This window comes from Ceratina calcarata, unplaced genomic scaffold, assembly GCF_001652005.2.
Source record: "Ceratina calcarata isolate Rehan_Ccalc_2016 unplaced genomic scaffold, ASM165200v1 scaffold329.2, whole genome shotgun sequence".
In the NCBI taxonomy this organism is placed as follows: domain Eukaryota; kingdom Metazoa; phylum Arthropoda; class Insecta; order Hymenoptera; family Apidae; genus Ceratina; species Ceratina calcarata.
This window is the reverse complement of record NW_017155624.1, coordinates 413,226-433,172: the sequence shown is the minus strand read 5'-3', so window position 1 is coordinate 433,172 and position 19,947 is coordinate 413,226. Positions and strand designations below refer to the sequence as shown.

Here is a 19,947-nt window from a genome sequence, read left to right as displayed (position 1 = left end):
ATTGCCGCGCTGAAACTCGATGCAAATTCGCCTCGATCACGCTTTACAGGCTCGATCATCATATGTGCGCTGGGAAAAGTACCGGGTACACGCGGTTTTTATTTTTCATATTCCTACGCCCGGAGAATATTCATTCCGTGCAACCCCCAGCAATTTTCCCCGTCGATATCGTGCCTGGTCTCGCTTAATCGGTCCTCCTTAAAGATGCGCGACCTAGAGGGTGAGCGAAACGACGAGGCAATGACCTTGGTTCGAAATCAGGGCGCGTATAAATCCGTCGTCTTCATTAATCGCGAACTTGGGTTATGAATCGGAAATAGCGTTTACGTAACTTTCCGATGGGATGTTGACACACCGAGGATCAATGTCTTGCGTCAAAGACCAACGGGGAACATCTGCTTAATTAGAAGTCTAATCGATTAATAAAGAGATACTTTTAGCACGTTCTAACAAGGGACACTTGTTGTGTCTGTCTGTGGAACGTTTTCTGAATATACTTAATTCGTGGACTTTTGCTGTATAGAGTTAATGAAAATATTCATTTATTACGTCGTATATTTGTGGTGTGTCTAACATTATGTGTCTGTATCATATTATTTATTTATCGCATCGTATATGCTCTTGACCATAGTAAAAGTGTCAAGGAAGTATATGAACGCTAATCTCAACCTATGAGTTACTATAAATGATTCGGGACAGATAATAAAAAATAATCGAGCCTCGAATTTATAGACACTCCGTACGCGTTCGCCAATCTCCTTATACTACTACGCGTAAAAAGAACAACGCGTTTTTATAGTTAGCCGATGGCTCGAATAAAGCGTACCATCGGGACATCGATTATCCCGCGGGACATCGAATCCGTCGTAAACGATCATCCTTCCCACCCTCGTTGCGCGCCACTCTTTCTCCTCTCACGCAGTTCCAGCGACATCAAGCCGGGGACACGCCGCGGTAAAATAATCGTAAAGTAACGGAAGGTTTCGCCCACGCGACGATGCGACCGCGAGCGACGTTACATACCGTACACCTACTTGTTCTATCTGCATATCGGAGGGCTCTTCCCGGTTTCTACCTTCTTCCCGCGGCCGGGGTTAACTCGTTTCGGCCTCTCTCTCCGCCGAGATAGCGAGCGTGCCGTCAAGCCGTGCAAATATACCGTCGCGTCGCCATAAGGGGTTAGGTTTACGAGCCGAGTGTCGATACCGTGGCCGTGTCTCCTCGCGCGTCTGACCTCGGGACTCCTTCAGATAGGGCCCCACTTAGCAGAGAAAATTGATTCTTTTTAAGAATCACCACTGGTCCATGAGTCCAGCATTCGTCAAGTCAGACCTTGGGTCCTTCAATATCATTGAGCGAGCGTACGGAAAAGAAACTAAAAGCACTTAAGTGCGGATCGTTTTTTGCCCGAAGGATTTTATTACAAATTTTTATTAAACGTTCGAGATACACGCATTCATTTTGTGTTAATGGTGGCTATTAGGGTTTCATTAATGATAGCGAAGCGAAAGAGTGGCAGTGGCACAGTCTTGTCTCGTTGGTGTTTATTAAAGCGCTCGATTTCGACCCGCATTTCAACGGGTCTTGTATTCTTTTTAAGATAAAGACGAAGCATAGAGAAGGTACAAACGGGACACCGCGATGGGAAGACAGTAAGAGAGAGAGTACACAAAATCCATTACAACGACTCGTTGTTGCGTCGTCGCGGCCGTTTACACCGCGCTCATTTTTGTCGCAGCTGTCGCTGTTTTGTCTGGATGCTTCTCTCTGCGGGCGCAACGAAGCCGAACTGGCTCTCGTTTTTGCCGCTATTTTCGTGCCGTTAAAAATGCATCCATCGGGACGCGTCAACACGACTATTCGTCGCGTCGACGAACGACCGTATCCGCGAAGACTGATGCCCCCTTCGCTGTTGACGCCGACTATCACTGCTCCGACGTCTCGAGGAGTATCCAAATAGTACGACAGCGTGTCACCCGGTTCTCTTTTCCTTCCCGTCGATAGCATCTGTTCGAATCCGTCCGCCGTTCCGTTGCCCGTCCGAAAATACAGATAAAAATAATAGTAGAAGCTAATCGATGCCGGGAGTCTGAACGCGTTTATCCTTCCCGTTCCCTCGATCGGCGCGGTCCCTTGATCCCGCGCGGACATTACACGGTGTTCATAAAAAAGAAGTCGGCCGCGGAGAGCGTTCGATCAGAATTGAGAGAGAAGCTCGCGCGGGACAGAAATATCAGCGAGCCGAAGGAGAAGAGAGACAGGACGGAGATACGTTGCCCGGGGGTTAGACACGTACATAAGATGGAGTCTGGTTTGATGGAATGCTGCCTCCATCCCGAGCGCCCTCCCCTAACTCCTGTCCTCTCTACCGTTCCTCGTCTCTCAAATACGCCGGTTCTTTCTCCGATCTTAGCCGGTGCCGGAACATGTGTGCGAGGCTGCGTTAAGACGCGCTCCTCGCCTCGCGCTTTCCAAGCCGACACACGGGCTGTACGAGCGAGGGAACGCGATCTGTATCCACCTAAGGCAGCCAATGAGACGGACTGCCATATTAGGCGGTTCTGTATCGCCTCCTATATGCGCAGCGGTTCCACGTTTCCCGCGCGTGTGCTTAAAATAGAGATAATAATCGCACCGCGAGCTGATTAGGCGTCGCGGATTCTAGGTAGCTTTCGAATCGCGCGTCTTCCCCGACGTTTCCTGGACTGCTCGTATTAGGACTCGGCGAGAACGCCGAGATCATCGAACAGCAGCTCTTCTCGTACACGTCGCGTCGCTGATGGACGTCCAGTTCCGTGAACTCGCTCGAAACCGCGCTTTCTTATTAACCCCTTAGTACTTGGCGCACCGCGGTGCGCTGTTATTTGCCGAATGGCTTCGCTCATGGCACTCGATTTCCTATAACGCGCCGACGGGCACGGAGATATTTGGAACGTGAGAACGTGGCTATTGACTAAAAAATGTAAGTGCAGGATTGCATTTCACGAGTGAGTGGCTATAAATAATTAAGGAAACTCTCTCGCGAATACCAACGGGTTTTTTCTTTTTTATTAAAAGATTACAATGTTAGAAGGAAAACATATTTTTCTTCATTATTCTGTAAGTAATTTAGAGAACTTGTCTCCGGCGAATATAAAAGGACGAGATTTATCGTCGTTGAAATCCAGTCGTGTTCTTTCCTAAGGATTAAAGGATCGCGTGCGCCGCGACGTCCTGCAAAAATTTTAATGGCTTAAAACGCGTCGCGATGGCCAGCAGCCCCGGCTTCGGGGCTGCTGCGATCTCTCGCTGCAACAAGGTAGAATCTCGCGCGAGGCATTGTTCGATAGGGACCAACGTGGGTCCAACGAGATACCAGATCCGGGAGAGATAAGCGCTCTCCGGATGATGTATCGCCGGCGATGCTTCGCTGCACCAGTTGATCGTAAGTACCGGCCTGAACTCGGTATCCGCGCTGTGTTTTCCGACCGAGGGCCCTCAAGATTCGAGCAGCCATTCGATACCCGTACAAACTGTTCCATAAAGCGCGCCTGATTTCGTCAGAGAATTATTTGATACACTCGATGATCAGTAATTCTCTTGGAAAAGTAAAAAATATTAAAGGTGCAAGTGGGGAAACAGATTAATCAAACAATCTTTCAAATCGTCTTTTCCTTTCGATAATATTTTTATAATTGTGTTCCTTTAATTCTGCAGATATCATTCAGAATCAATGCTCCTACGTAGATCTGAAAGTCTGCGAGATGTTACTCGCTCATTTTACTATAACGCATTTTCCTAAGCTCGCAGCTGGTTACCTGTTGGTTTGACGAATCGAGAACTGGCGCGCGAGAATTGCGTTAGCGAATGGATTTTTGCCGCGACGCAATTTCCGGTTTCGTTAGAAAACAAAACTCTTGCCGGTTGCGATATTACGGCCAGTAGCCGGGGAATCGTTGTCGCATCTATCTGTGACACCGTTGAGTGACACGTTTAACACACGCGTCCCGTTTTATTACGGTCCCGGTTTCGCGTGTTTCCTCTACCCTCCCTCCCCCCACCCCCTCTACCTTCAGTGGGCCGCGCGAGCTCGCCCACTCCGTCCAATTTCATCGCGTACAATAAAACACGCGGCGACAAATTCGCCGTTCGGCAATCACGATCGAAACCAGCTTTCTAGTCACAAGTCCTCATACTACCGCTTGCTCCATTACCGAGCGGACGATGATGACGCGACTTTGCAGCCCGCTCGACGGGGCTTTAATTTCCCATAAACCCGTCGATAGCTTCGCCGAAGCTGTAAACGTGATTTACGCGAGCCGTTTCCATTTTCGCAGACTCGGGAGAACTCGTTCCGAATATTTCTACCTTTCAATGAAGCCTCGATTTTCTGTTCCAACAGTTTTCGGTATAGCTAGCCGCGCGAAGTTTCCATTATCGATTGGGTGTTAGAAGTTCGAAGGAAAGATGACACGGGGGTGAATAGGGTGACGTACGGCAAGCCAGTTATGTCGGACGCTCGCCTCTTGGACGTCGCGTTATTTAGTGGCGAGTCTCGTCTCTCAACTCGCTTAAGTGCTCCGGTGACTTACATCCCTCTGGGGCAAGGGCGCGTTAAGGGGGCGTGACCGTGTATCGTTCCGTCGGGATCGGACGCATAATGGAAAGTTTGTTGAAACCGGAAAAGGCCAGCTACCCTGGCTGTCGTCCGAATAACGAATACGTTTCGTTTTCGTCGGGTAAAATCGGAGGAATTTCCCAGCTTCGTATGTAGTAACATTTAAATGTTTCATTAGTTTTGAATCTGTCTAGTAATTGCATAATACATTTTCCATTATTAAATCTCAGAAGGTTACGTCGATTAAAAAAATAAATCAAATGCCAGAAGTATTTTAAGCCAATAGGGTTACTATCTACGGAGTCGTGTTTGATAAAAAATCAGAGGAAACTCTTGGGACACGATAATAAGACATGTCATCATGTGAATTCGTGAGAGGACCCCTCGAGGACGGTCCTCGTGAGCACAGGACGTCACGCTCGCCTTCCGTGTCCCCGGATAATTTATGAGCTCGCGCTGATACGAAAAGTCTCGCAAGGTTCCTCTATCGACCAAACGACGCCGACGGGATCTCGTGGCCCCGAATTCCACTTGATCCTCTGGTTAAGCGGCTTCCTAATATCGGTCCGTCTATTCCAACGGATTCTCTACGCGATGCCGGGCGTTGCGTCGTCGGGAAGAACCCCTTAATGGCGGTACGCGTTTTCGACGCGGTTTCGGCCCGGGGTAAAAAGGAGCGAGAAGGTGGGTGCGGGGTGGACCGGTCGGTCGGTCGGTCGGTCGGTCGAGCGACGCTGACGGGTCAGCATGAATAATGTCGACTCATTATTCTTTCGGTGGGGGGATTTATCAGGTCGAAGTACCGATAACGCGCTCTTTTCGTTCGGTCGTTCCGCCGGGCCGGGGAAGATGCGGTCGGAGATAGGTATGCATTTATGCGCGTTGGCGGAGCCAGAGAGGATCAGAACGGAGTATCTTAGTATCTCCTTCTTCTTTTCCCCAATTCTCGTCCCTGTTCTCGCCACGTTCATCGTTTCTAACCCCGTCTCTTTGTGAGCGTGCTCTTTTCTCTCCTCCTCTGGCTTTCTTTCCCCCCGCTGGTCTATTCGTCGTTTTTCTTCTGTTGCTTTCCTCATCGTGGATCCCCAGGACTCGGCCCCTCCGCGTATATCGGTGGAGCAGACGGTATCATAGTTAGGAGGTCCTCAGTTCGGTTTCTGCGGGGCGCTAACAAGACGGGCCTGCGGGCCAGCCGCCAGTGAATTATGGGCCCGCGCGTGCACCGCACACCGACGAATTCTCGAGCGTGCACACGTACACGCGGCGGAGATAACGTGTGCGAGGAGTTAGACGCGAGAGAACGTCGTCGTCGTCGTCGTCGCGTCGCACAATATCGCGCCTCGTCTCGTTGGGATAGGATATAGGGGGCATAGCGGAGCTGTCGCCAGTTTTCTGGCTCATTACTGGCCACTGGCGCCCATTTCTCTTGAGCCACCCTTCCTCCCTCCGCGTTCCTTCCGCGGTTCAGGACGAGTCGCTTACTCTCTCGTATTATAACAAGAACCACCGTACTATTGCCATTGGTCCGCCGCGTATGCACGGTCCGTGGATACGGTTCGTCGAGAGCATACGTCGCGGGTAAATCTCTCGTCGGGTTGATGGATCGTCGATATTAAACCCCGCGGTTCTACGTCGTTGTTGTTTCCTTCGTCGGGGTAATTACCCGATTAACGAACCGTTTAAACGTACGCCCGCTGAGGATTCGAAGAGACGATGCCGAAGTCGAGGAGACGAAACGAACGTGTCCGATAGGTTCGTCGAAATCGAAATTTCTACGAGCAGTCAACGTAAATATAGAGCGGGCGAGTTTCGACGCGTTCGCACCCGATTAGGTTATAAATATGTTGCAGCGGTGCCGAGAGCCCGGAGAGACTGGAAATAAACGGGAGTTAACGCGTCGTGATGCATGACGAAAAGTTTAAACGCGTCGCGACGCCGCACACGGTGACAAAAAGAGTAAAATCATCCGGGTCCCTTCCGTCGCCGGGACGGACGCGAGACCTCTCTTTCTCCGTGTCTGTCTTTCTTCGCTCACTAATTCCGAGGCGAAAGCCGATATGTACCAGTTTAAGACACGTGCTCGTCACATGTACCCGAAAACCATCGGATGGACGTCAAGCAACGCGAACAGGGGGAGGATGACGCGACACGACGTCGTCGTCGTCGTCGTCGTCGTCGTCTTGGCGAATGCGTCCACTGCGACGGTGGCGCATCGCCATTAACACTTTTATTTCTACCACGCGCTTACGACCTCTCTCTCTTCCTCGATTTTACAATCTCTTTCGTAGACGAGCGTTTCCGCTCTCAAATACTATGTAAATATTCACAGGAAATTAAACGCGACACGTGCAATTCTTTTAATTTGATTTTACAACTTCTCAAAAGCCTTGACTTTGCTAAAATTATTTTGAATACCGTTAGAGCATCGATATTTTAATTAGGCAAAGTTGTGTAAGTACTTCGATACGCAGTTTTTTAACGATGCTACGAAATTGGACACGTCAGGATTTTATCAGAAGGGCCCAGGGGGGATAGAAGCAGGGAGGTGTCGCGAAAGGGGTCATCGTTGGGTGTCGCGTTATTAATTCGCTCCGGTAGTCCCAATTAAGACGGTGGCTCACGTTCTCCCGGTAATTATCATAGTAACAGCGTCGTTCCTAGCGGCAGCACATCAGCGGCGCAGCGTCGACCTCGTCGCTGGTCCCGTGGCATTAATTAGCGCAATCTCCGTACGTGCCTGGCTGCCAGCCTCTGCCACGCCGATATCTCGCGTTTCTACGTTTCTCGTTTCGTTTCACGTTCCAACCGTTCTATGACTGGCCTGCCGTCCGCTGTTCACGCTTACTGGACGCGAAACACCTACTACGTCTGACAAGAACACTTTAACGATCTCGAAAGGTTAATCTATTTACAAATGAGTTTGAATTCCGTACTATAAATATAAATACACCTAAAAATATGAATGCATTTATCAAAAATGATGCATAGGAATGTACAAAGTAATTGTCCCATTATTTAAAAAAATTGAATATGCATATTAAAATTCGCTTTGGAAGATAATCGAACATAAATGATATAATGATAATCCGAATAAATAAGCCCGGGTTCTATTATCTCGCAATTACACGACTGTTCACGCTTCACGTTTCCTCTATGCAGCTAATACCCGCGCTGCTCACGTGACGCCTTCGGTAGTTGCGCAACGCGTCCCGTTGACGATCGTTATTTACACGCGACGATAAATCTGCGCCGCGACTTTTATGTTAATACGGCGAACCTCCGATGTGGATCCGTGGATCTTCGCGCCAAACCTTCGTGCACGCAAGCGACGCGTTTAGACGATTTCTTCCGGCAGTCGGACTTTCTCCTCGATACAGCTTTCCCGCGTTTTAACAGTTATTCATCGTGATCGATATCACTATCAAATCTTTAATCTACCAAAAAGCTGATAGATTCGGTTGGAATTTAGCTACGAACATCTTTTTTTTTTAAGTGTTCACGAAAGTTTTTTTTTAAAAACGTTAGATAATTGTATATTAAGGATTCGGAAATAGTGGAAATAGTAATTTGAAGAACATGATTGTGATCGCTCGCTGGGTACGATTTACGCCGCACTGGGCGACACGAGAAGCGTCGATACAAATCGGCGATTTATCACGTAGATCGTTACCAGATAGGTATCTGTTCGCGGATCCTCGCGGAACTGGTACCCGGACGCCTGATGAATCGTAATGCGATGTATCCTGCCGCGCGTCCCCTCTAACGCGACCCGCTCGCATCTTCCTCTTCGCGTGTACTTACGGTATACGTGTGGCGTAGCGTGTAATTGATATATCCATATACGCGGAGGCACCTATGATCTCCTTCGGGCCGGTCCGCTATCCCGCGACCGATCGATCTGTATTCATAGGTCGTACGGCATAAAATATACCCGGCATGTCCATGAATCAGATAACTGTCACAGCTGTTCCGCCGATGTCTCAATCAACCCGCACGCGTTCGTTCGCCTCCTCGCCTTCCTACCTGACCGCTTGTTCTCGTCTATGTCTTTTGCGTGGACTTTTTCTAGCATGCGAATCGACACAGATTAAACGAACGCATTGATCTCTTGCTTGTTACCTTCTTTAGATACAATTTAGTACTTTTAGTGACGCGTATTTGAACGACAGGCACTCCGAATAAAATTTGACTCAGCGCGGTGATTGAAACAGAAGTGAAACTGAAATTCTTTCAAATTAATTGTTCGGGTCCTGAGAAAGTGTTTTGACATTATAGAAATGTGAAACCAGTCGAATGATTGAAAGTCATAGGGTCAGATGATAATGAAGCCTTGTACGTTGCGTAAGGAAAAATGACGAAACCCTGCGCGTTTGTCGATTACTTTTGGAAACTCAGTTGGATCACAGTTGAAACCGCGGCGCGACTAAAACTGGTTCGAGAAGTGCCAAATTATTTCGACGATTGAAGCCGCGGGGCTCTCTTTCACGCAACTATTAATAGCATCTATTTAGACTTGGTAAATAAGTGACGGGCTATCCGACGCTCGCCGTTGACGAGCGGCGTCAGGTGTCGAAAAATACATGTTTCTCTTTCGACCACTTTGACTCGCTTCCTCGCTCCGCTCTTCGCGTCCGGGTTTCTGTAAACAATTATGTTGAAAATCACGACACGGGCGCAGCGATATGAATCCAATCGGTGACCGTGTACGATTATGGAAATGTAAAATGAACAAACCGGAGGGGCCGAGCGAGAGCGAGAGGAATTCGACGCGATTTGTTAATCCGTAGAAATTCGGCATCCTCGACGACGCTGTCAACGGCTCTTTCGTCCCTTCGACTCGTGTTCTCCGCGATTCCGTGGTGACGATAGGCTGATATTTTCGTCTCATCTGCTCTCGGCTCTCGGCGACGTGTCTTGCGTCACTGTGGCCACAGGAATTTCACAAAAGCAGACACCTCTTTGCGGTTGAATCGTTGCATTCGACTTTGTATCTCACGTGGCACTCGACATTACGTAATCGACGTCAGTAATTATTCAAACGTTTCGCCACTTCTGTCTATTATACAATATTTTATAAAGAATTGACTCCAATTAATCTGGAAAACGTTTTTGTACATAGAAAAGTATCAGTGAGTAATTCCTTTCTATAATGGAGATTGCAATCGAGTATCTTATTCATAATTGTTTCACCGAATAATGCTCATAAGTAAAGCGTAACAGACGCGTCTGAGTGTCGCTTAGCGAGAGGGTTAACGCGCACGGCCGCGGCATACTAAATTATGCCCGTCGCTCGGCTCATTTGTAAGACAAACTCCTACAAAGTGTACGGCCGACGACGACGGTCGAGGCCGACCTCGTCGCAGCGACGAAGCGGGAAAACGGGCTTCTAACATCCGCGCCTCATCTCTCCCACAATCGGCAATTAATCTTACGGTTAAGCAGATTCTCGGATTAAGCGGGTTGTCCTCGCGTCGGACGCGATACGACCGCGCCGCGGGAAATCGAGTGAGACGATCCTCGACGACGGATAAGCCGGGGCGGGTAAAAAAATCTCGGGGGAGGGAACCGGTTTAGGGATGGGGGGAACAGAGGGTGATCCACGGGCCGCGTTTCATCGCTGAAAATAGTTTGGGAATCGGCGAACAGACAGCTTTAACTCGGCTCCGCCGTGGTCGAGACCGAACGAGGATAAGAGTATTTTGGTGCGTTGACCCCTTTCCGATCGCGATTTCCACCCCCGCGGACGCGTGCGAGCTTTCGGTTTTTTTTTTTGTAAAAAAAAAAGAGGCGTAGAGAATTGATATGAGTTTGGGAGCTATTCTGATGTTTATTCGTTTATTAATCGATAGCCGTGGTATTGGTCTCGATAATAGAATTGGAAATAAAACCACTGCGAGCGAATAAAATGTGTGAAAAAATAAGGGCGTTTTAGTGAAGCAGACTTTTATGGCGTTCGAATTTCCACCATTCGCGGGCTGGTATAAGTTTATTTTACAGATTCGTCGCGCGCGCGGAAAAACCGGGCGAAAATACAACGAACGTTTATCGCGAATATTACATCATATAGAAACATGGGATATTAAATTTTCCACTTAACAGCATTCGCTCTTTATCGTTTATTTTTTGGTTGACGTTTGGTGTGCATTTTTGAAGAACGGATATACACGTACATATGTATAAATATGGTAGAACGTATCGACGAGCGTGATTTAACTTCTTCCATATTTCACATCCTCTAATATCGATAAATAAATCGCGGCTTTAACGCGCCAATATTTTGTCAAACTTTAACAACGGCGCTCGCAATTTTCGATAAAATAATGCACAAACGGAGCTGGGCTTTTCACCAAATTGTAAATCACTCTTTGGAATAATTTTATCATGCTGTCAATCGCGAGTCCACGATTTTTTTCAATCGCGTACATCCGGTTGCCTATTGGAAAATATCAGCCGTTAATGCTACAAATTAAACTGCTATCAAATAGAGAATATGAAAAAAAATGGCAAAGTGAATGATAAGCTTGCGAATTCTCAAAAGTTTTCATGCGTTAACTTATCGCGAACAGGTCGAACTGGAAACGAACGTAAAAGAAAAGGAAGAGGAACCGAAGCGAGGGTCCTCGGTTCGTTCGACGGGCTGGGAATAAGGAGTTTATTTTCGGTGGCCATATGCGCGGTTTATTTCGACAGTCCGCGCGGCCACCCCTAAATAGAGGTAGGGCTCTCTCAGCTCCAACGAAAACGTATTCGGTGGTCGAGCCACTCTATCTCCCGTTTTTGTCATCTTCGACGCAGTGCTCGCTAGTAAAAACCATGTTATCAGTAACAACATGACTAACGCGCTTGTAACATAACTTATGTAACCTAATAGATATCTGAATTTTTACTCAAGTATATTTCAGATCTCAATAAATAATATTTTCAACTGTATAAGAAATGTGCACGATTCAAGTCTGAGGTTCAGAATCCGCGGGCATTATCTGACCCAGATAAAACTCGACATTACCTCATATTATCACATTATTTAATCTATAGATATTTGCCAACCGCACGCAGCTTCGTTAATGATCATTCGCTTCATTGGTTTTCGATCACGATCATTACCATCATTGCCGGTTATTATTTCCTCAGAGAATGAGCATGATCGTCCGCCGCGGGCCCTTGAACTACGCTCGTACATATTTATAGAGACGGAGGAACGAATCGGCGTGTATAATTAACCATTCTTCGATTCCTCCTCGGGCGTAAATGAAAGATGACGTGGCGAGAGAGGAGACTTTCGCTTTGCGTTCCAATACGTTACACACCGTTATCATTGAAAAGGGATAGAGAATGAGAGAGATAGAGAGGAGGTCGTTTCCCCAATGGCGACAGCCATTTCGCGTTCCGCCCGCGCCCTCTCGAAATAGCATATAGTCAGACCGACGTGAGATTTCGCTTATTCCTGACCCACCGGCTAAGTATAACCCGTGACAGCTCGAAGGAAAGAAATAGCCTTACGCGCGGGAAGAAAGAGAGGAAACCCTTCGCTCCGCGAGGAGAGAGGAACCTCTCGTCGCGCGCGTCTCCGACGTTCCCGGAGCGTACGCGCGGGGACGTAAACGTATAATTGGCTGCACTTAAATCTCTATAACGCGGCAGTAAAAATGCACGGTGCACCGCGTAAATCAACACGGGGACGATATGGCTCCCACCCCCTCTCGGGTTTTTGGTATGTGCTGCCACGCAGCCTCCTCCTCCTCCTCCTCCTCCTCCTCCTCTCTGTCGCTCGTAAACGCGTCGCATCGCGGAGACCGCGTGCACACGCACGTGTGTGCGACGCGCACCGGCCCGCACGCCGCCGACAATTTTCGCGACTTTCCGCACCGGAATTTATCGCCACGTTAAATTTCAACCCCGATGCCTGGCCGCATTCCGCTCCGACTCGGTCATGCGACGAGGCGATTGTTTCTGTTAACGAATGGTCTTTAAGGTAAAGAGAGCGATGATAAATAGAGAAGTAACAGTGAAACGAGACTGATTTTATTGAGAAATATGGCTGCATTTATAAATTGGCTGCATTTATAAACTATGTTAAGAGAACATTTACTGCTGTTTCTAAAGATTTTCATGATTCTCTCTGATTTATTCTATTATATCGCTGATTGATTATATGACTGACAAGAAATTAGGAATTGGATTAAACGGGATTGACTTTTAAACAACAGCAGATGTTTTCTCGTTTCACGCGCCACATTCATTTCTGAAAACAATCTACAAGAAACGGTATCTCCTTAGCGGCGTGTCTAGTTCACGGCGTTCGTCTTCCGTTTCTTGCCGCGTTTCGCGTTATGGGAAGAGTCGTTTTTCGGCGGGACTCGGTACCTCTCCTCCCCCCACTCTCGGTCTCTCTCACTCGCGGAAATGAGAAATTCCTGACGAGCGGGAACGGAGAACGGCTTCTTGGACCGATACGTCAGGGCACGGTAACGGCGCGCACGATGGCCACGCTACATTAACTCGATTCACCGAGTAAATTAACTGCAATCAGGGGGACGGTCCGGTGGCCATTCCGTTATTCCGCTAGCCGGCTGCCGGCCGTTCCGCACGCCTCTAGACCGCTCTATTCGAGCTTGGCTTCCATTAAGCCCTCCGTGCGCCTGAACAACGGACGCTCGACGACGAGAGAACAGATCTAACGTCGTTTTTTGTTACTTGCCAGCTACGCGAAGACCACCGCAAAATGATCCTCTCCTCTCCTCTCTCTCTCTCTCTCTCTCGCCCCGTTCCTCTTTCTTGTTCACTGAACGAAAACAAGAGTAGGAGACGGATCGACGCCAAGACTCCTGGCTCCTTGTGAATCCGACTGTGAGGATTATACGCGGGATGACGTGATTCCTTACCAGTTATCCAACGATAGCATAGGTCTGGTCATTTTATTTGCATACTGATTTTTATAACAGCATTGAACATCTTATTCGATCTCCGATCTCAAAATTTGAGCATTTTGTAATCTTGATCGCTTCTGTCTATCACGTTTAAGGATGCATTGTATGTAATCAGACGTCGCAAGAATAATGCTAATAATAAATAGCTACGTGCTAAAAAGTATAGAAGGAGATATCCAATNGTTTATTATTAGCAATATTCTTCCGACGTCTGATTTCTTTTTAAAAATGCGTTTCTAAAGTGCATAAACCTTTGGGATTGACTGTATAGCCAATACATCCTTAATCGAACATTCAAGCGGACCCCTCTGTTATTTCAAGATATACGGAACGCTTGTCAGATTCGGAATATCGTCGTCGGAGTGGCGGGTGGTCGACGAACTCTGATCGAAGTCGATCGTTTCTCTCTTCTCCCTGTTTTCATCCGCCCCTGTCGCGGGGGTGGAACGTCGCGCGCGGCTCCGATTTCCATCGATCTCCCGCCGCGTTCCGGTCCGCTCGACAAATTTTTCGCCGACCGGTCGCCCGTTTCGCCTCGAACGAATTCAAAGTTAATCTCGGCCACGAGACCGCTTCTTCCCGGTGCGGCGCGGCGCCCCCGGGCGACCTGTCATCGTGAAACCCCTGGGAGCGGCCACGGGCTCACCCTGATCTCTCTGTTACGATAGAACCGCCGGGAACCGGAGCCTTGCCCGGCACGATAAGGCTACGGTCATTTATAATCCGTCGGCGTGAGTAGCCCCTTCCCGATTCTCCTTCCGAGTGTGGCTAAGGAATAAAACGAGCCTCGGACTTCCGCTCGTTCCAAACAGGATCGATCCGCACGCTTGCTGAATTCCGATGATCGCGTTTCTGCTTCCGCTCCGATCGATCCGTGCACTAGTTTTTATTCCAGGTACACTACTTACTGTATTAACTGTACAAGTTCGGAGAGAAACAATTCTAAAAGTAAAAGCGAACGACGTTCGAATATAGCTGTCTGACGAGGAAGTTCTCGTTCTACTAACTACGGTCGAAGAAACTTGCATGCTTCCCGATTCAAACTGTAAGAAAGTAATAATAATGTATGGATTCTCTGCGAGAATGAACATTTTTTCTAAGCCTTTAACGTCAGCGAAGACCATCAACTCTTAATTAATGCGGAAGAAATGGATCTGATGGTGAAAGTGGGGGGAAAAAGTTGGAAAGGGGCGCCTGGAAATGGCTCCGGTCCGATAATTTATAAAAATGATATTTGCCCCGGTAGAGCGTGACCGTAAGCCGTCTTAATATCTCTCATTACCGTCTCGCTGCTCGGGTCCCCGGTGACCATGCAATTAAAAAGCTAAGATTGATAAATGACGGGGAATTAATGCGGTCGGGGGATGAAAGCGAGGGGCGAACGGAAAACGGAATCGGGGCCACGGACGTTTACGGGGGGGGGTTCGGTCCAGCAGGGAGAGGCGCGGAGGGTGATTGCGGGTGGCTTAATGGTGTTTGTATGCATGGGAACCAGCCACGGGGGTCGAAGCAGTTATCGCTCTCTCGGTCTACTCTGCGTCGAAAATCGGTACCGTTTAAAATGTTGGAAAATCTCGCCCTTAGACATGACCCGTTCTCATATCCTTGCCAATGATTTTTCATCAGATTTATTTGAGAAATGTTGTTCGCTATCGCGACCGTGAAATCGATCGACTCGGTCACTGTGATACGGTTTATATTAAATTGTGCGAATTTAATTACGCGTGTAATTGATTCGAGATAAATTCAATGATACCTGGTTTTATAGTTGTGACAAGAAGTGCAGTTTTAATAGTGTCGCAATTGGATTTTTTAACGAGGTTTTGTTTCCTGTTTTGATTACAGGTGACGCGAGTAATGCGAGTATCGGTAGCGGCGAGGGCACCGGGGAGGAAGACGACGATTCGACGGGTAAGAAGAATCAGAAGAAGAGGGGTATATTCCCGAAGGTCGCAACCAACATCCTCAGGGCGTGGCTGTTTCAACACCTCACGGTAAGTGTCTTGCATGCGTCTTTTGTGGTGTCGCGCTTTCAGGCGACGAAGCTTTGCTCTGGGCGCGTCGTTCTTGTCAACGACCTATGTGCCGACTGTCTTCCCGATGAGACGGGACGCACGAAAAACACGAAATCAACCGGCGTACCCGTTGCGAAATGTTTTCCAACGATTATTCACTTATCAAGCGACGCTTGAAACCGAGAACCGAAGACAAACGAGCGCGACGTAGCGACGCGGCAAAAAGGGAAACATTTCCTAAATTGCTTTTACCCCGGGCTGCGAGTTAAGCTCCGGAAACGAAAAAGAAAGCGAGAGAGAGGGACAGGCCGGAGGGAAGGAAAGAACCGAGCGAAGACGGAAAAAGCGCGGCTCGGAGGAGGGTAGGGGAACACTAATCTCCTAATGCCAAGATAAGGAGGCACGATGCTTCCTACTTTCGGCTATCTAATGATTCACGGGTAATCTGAGTCGGAAAAAGAGCAACGCGATTAAAGGGACGGGAGCACGGGCTGAGTGTTTTGCGTTGCGTTGCGGTTGCGTAACGTTTCGCGCGGGCAATTCGGAGCACGGTACATAGTCTCTCATACTACGGACACCCCATAGATTTCGGGTATGATCAGGTTACCTTGCGAGAGCGGTAATCATATTGCAGCTCGGTTAATGCCATTACCGCACCAAGGGGGACGGGTAGGGGCGCAGGTTTGGCAACCACCCTCGAAACCAGCCCGCAACCAGCAAACGCCCGCTCGCACCCCGCTTTCTCCGTGCTTCCACGGCGAGAACCGGCTTCAGCGACCCCCTCCCTAACAACGTGTATTGGATATGACGTCGGGGATAGTGGGTTCATGGTTTAATGCATATACGCTGTTTGCGCGATGACGATATCGTGCTCTCGTGAAAAGACGAGCTCCGCTCCAATATACACGTACACCAGCTACACGCGTGTACGTACCTTCCTCTCGTACGGCTCGTCGTATCCGCGGCGACTTGTTTCGAATCTGCTCCCATGAGTGAACACGGGAAATATATTTCATTTCTTAATTCGTTTAATTTAATTTGCAAATGATACAAGATTGTATTTGTAAAGAGATTTTCTGATATCGGATCTATAATCAATTTAATTATTGTGAACATGAATTCGCGTGGAAATGTTGCACAGAGTTAGGAACAATTACGAGGTAGAAAAAGGCGCGTTATCCACCGGCCGATTCATGAACCGCGCGTTATTGCGGCATACTGCATGCAGTGCCAGAAATTACGGCGGTTTTTCGTCTCGCGACGATCATCGTCCCGCGCATATTCGCCTCGCCGTTATTACGAGCGATTAAGCGGCCGCGCCGCGAACGGTGGATTCCATTCGACGCGTTGGGTACTACATATTGCGCGTTAAAAGAGTAACCGAGCCAAGCGTGTGTATTCGCTCGAGTGGCAGCCTCTTAAAGAGCTCCTTCCGACGTTCCCTTTTTCCAGCAAACGAATTACGGCCTCAACAGCCTTGATTTAGCGTCCTAATCTTTCTCCCCGGCGATGACTTACGGCCGCAACAAGGGCTAACGCTCTCGCGACTCGACTCTTTCGCCCGGTAATTATTGCGGAACAGATGTTTGAAACGAGTGTGGCTCAATCTCGACGCAACTAGCCACATCTCTGCGGATTATCTCCTAGTTTTCTTTAGTAGACTTTCTCTCGATCGTATCTTCGTTCAGATTGCTTGTTAACGAATTTGCGCATTCCCCGCACGATTGAAAATAATCGTGTCTTCTATTATCATCAGTCCAGGATCGTGGCGGGTCGCTTTGTTAAGTGCATTACGTCGGGTCTCGTATCCAACCGTTTGTAAATTCTTCTACTTGACAATTATCTCTACTACCGTGTAATATCTCCGACCACTTAGACGCGTTAAGTGGAAGTAAATCAAGCCGCAGCCAAACATGAGTACCGAGCCCGACTGTCCCATGAATTTATTGGTGCGAAAGCGAGTGCGACGTCGTTTTCATCGGGAATTCCGGATCGCAGACGGGCACCGGTCACGTCGGCGACGTTCCACTCCGTTGAAACATTTCGGAAGTGTAGCCAAGGAATCCACCACGTCGCGCCAATAACCCGTCCCGGTTCGAGGGAAGCGAAGCCAATCCGCGAGTCGGGTTCGCGTAGAAAAAGGGACGAGCGAAGCGGGCTGGGAAACGAGCACGACGGATCGTTTGCGGTTGTAGTTAACGCACGCCCATAGATAGACGGCCACGATCGAATAAGGAACGGAGCGGTCAGCCTCGGATGGAACCGCGCCGCGGTCGCAGACGAGGAAAAGGGAAAAACTGGCTGCTGGGTTTCGGGCGACGCGACGTTTTAGATCAAAGGAGACGAATACGTTGCAAAGAAAACGGCACGCTCGCGGCGTGGCGAGATCTACGGTCCGGGATATAAATTAAATTAATTTGATGGAGGCGGAGTACGCGAGGCACTGTCGGGTCTCTTCTTCCACGTGTCAGGGTGTACTGCGAAAACGCTCTAGGAATGTCGCCTCTCGTGATTCTCAGAGACGTCGCGTGAAAATTCGCCGGGAAAGTCACGGTCATCGGTGAAAGTCCCGTCTAGTCCCGGGGACGTATAAGCGGCGCGAGATCAGTGATTTATTTGTCCACCGGTTGCCGCTGGAAACATGAATAATTTAGACGTCGTCGCTGTTAGAAGGGGCCTCGACGTTAATTCGATACAAGGATGTTCAAACAGCGGCCGGGGTACGAAATCGTTTCGGCTATTCACGAGAGACGCCTTTCTCCGGTCGGTGCTTCCTTGTTCGCTAGTTCTCACCGCAGCCCTCTCTCACTCACTCACTCACTCTCTCTCTCTCTCTCTCTATCTCTCTCTCTCTCTTTGGCTGTCATTTTGAAAGCCATCCCGACGGCCGCCCCTCACCAGGCCGTCGGTTCGGTACGTCTGTCCGAGCAGCCAGCGTACCAACCGACCGACCGCGCAACCAACCAACTCTGCGACCCTCCCCAAGTTTAATTAGACGGAAGAGGAGCATACATCATGGTCGACTCCGTGTCCCGACCTTCCACGCTAGCCAAGTTGGGCTTTCCAGAATTGTGGCCACCGACCTACTACCACTCTAACTCTGTTCGTTCCTTCCTCCCTGTCCGCGGTACACTTGGTGAACGATGTTTCAAACGGGCAGAATCGTCTCCACGAATCGTCCTCCTTTCACGATTCTCTGCCCTCGTATGCATTTACTTTAGCTGTCACAACTATTATCTAATTTAGTGGAAACAGACACGAAATTCAGTGCATCGAGATTTTTAAAAAACTCGTTAATTAAACTTGGATTAAATTACATTTTTATTGAATTAGGATGCTGAGGAATTAATAAAATTTCAATATTGTAATAACAATCGTCCCTGACGATCGGGCGATTATCCGGAACTGCCGGGGGGCAGGAAGAGTAGAAAGATTGAAGATGAAGTCGACATATATAATCCATTTTAATTTACTCGGAAGATATATCCGTCTAGCTTGCTCCGATCTTCCATTTTCCATCTCCGCCTTTTGCCCGCTGGTTTCTTCTTCGGCGTTGCCTTATCCCCTGACACCGCGGCACACTCTCCTTATATCAATGGAAGCATTTCGTGAAATTACATTCGCCAGTTTCTCCGTTTCGCGTATCGAAAGCGGCGCCCTCGGATTGTCCCCTTTCTCCTTGGCCGAAATAAATTTTGCCACTGCCAGAAACGAGCTGATTCCGTATCGAATCCTTTCACAAATCCGCGAACGCTTAACCCTCTGTCTGTCCTTTCCTCGACTCAATTCGTCATTATAATACATATAATAGTATCAGAGAATGTCATATAATTTTTCTGTGCTTTATCTCATTCTCCTATACGTTACGTTATTATTATATCAACCTTTACTGACATCGTAACATTTCCAATGAGACGTTCTTAAAATACAAGGGTGTTCAATGAATGTTTCGGACGGGAAATCTTAATTGAATCGAGCGGGCGTAGTTTTGCAAAACTCAAAGGGAAAGGTGAATTCGATTGAGAGGCGATTCTTATTCGTGTTGTAACAGCAGAACATAGTCGAGGCAATCAATAAGCCATCTAAGGCAGGTAATGCCGCTATGGTACAAACCGCGTAGCGGCAATGCCATTAGCTGCACGTACAGACACGGACACAGTGATCCATACACGGACAGAGGACACGGATATTCACGATCGTAAACGTGCACGGCGCGGAGCACGGGCCGCGAGGGATGCAAGCGCAGTTTCATCAAGATCGATAATGAACCGCGTTTCATTTAGCGTATTGCGTGCTGCCATTCCAGTATATCTTGCCGCGATCTTTAATTCATCCGTATCGCGCCCGTTGATCGGGATCGGGACACAGCGTGAAGCTGCGAACAAAAACCGGCGATCGATCTGACACG

The 19,947-nt window shown here is 48.5% G+C and overlaps 1 protein-coding gene across 5 annotated transcripts in view; it reads left to right on the top strand.

The window, feature by feature from the left end:
* The window catches only part of hth (Meis homeobox homothorax), a 427,894-nt gene that overhangs the window by 260,431 nt on the left and 147,516 nt on the right, over positions 1–19,947 (top strand). For all 5 annotated transcript variants that reach the window (XM_026813411.1, XM_026813410.1, XM_018024365.2 and 2 more), the window contains one exon: positions 15,370–15,518. In XM_026813411.1, the coding sequence (XP_026669212.1) occupies positions 15,370–15,518 (149 nt within the window). The remainder of the gene's footprint in view (positions 1–15,369; positions 15,519–19,947) is intronic.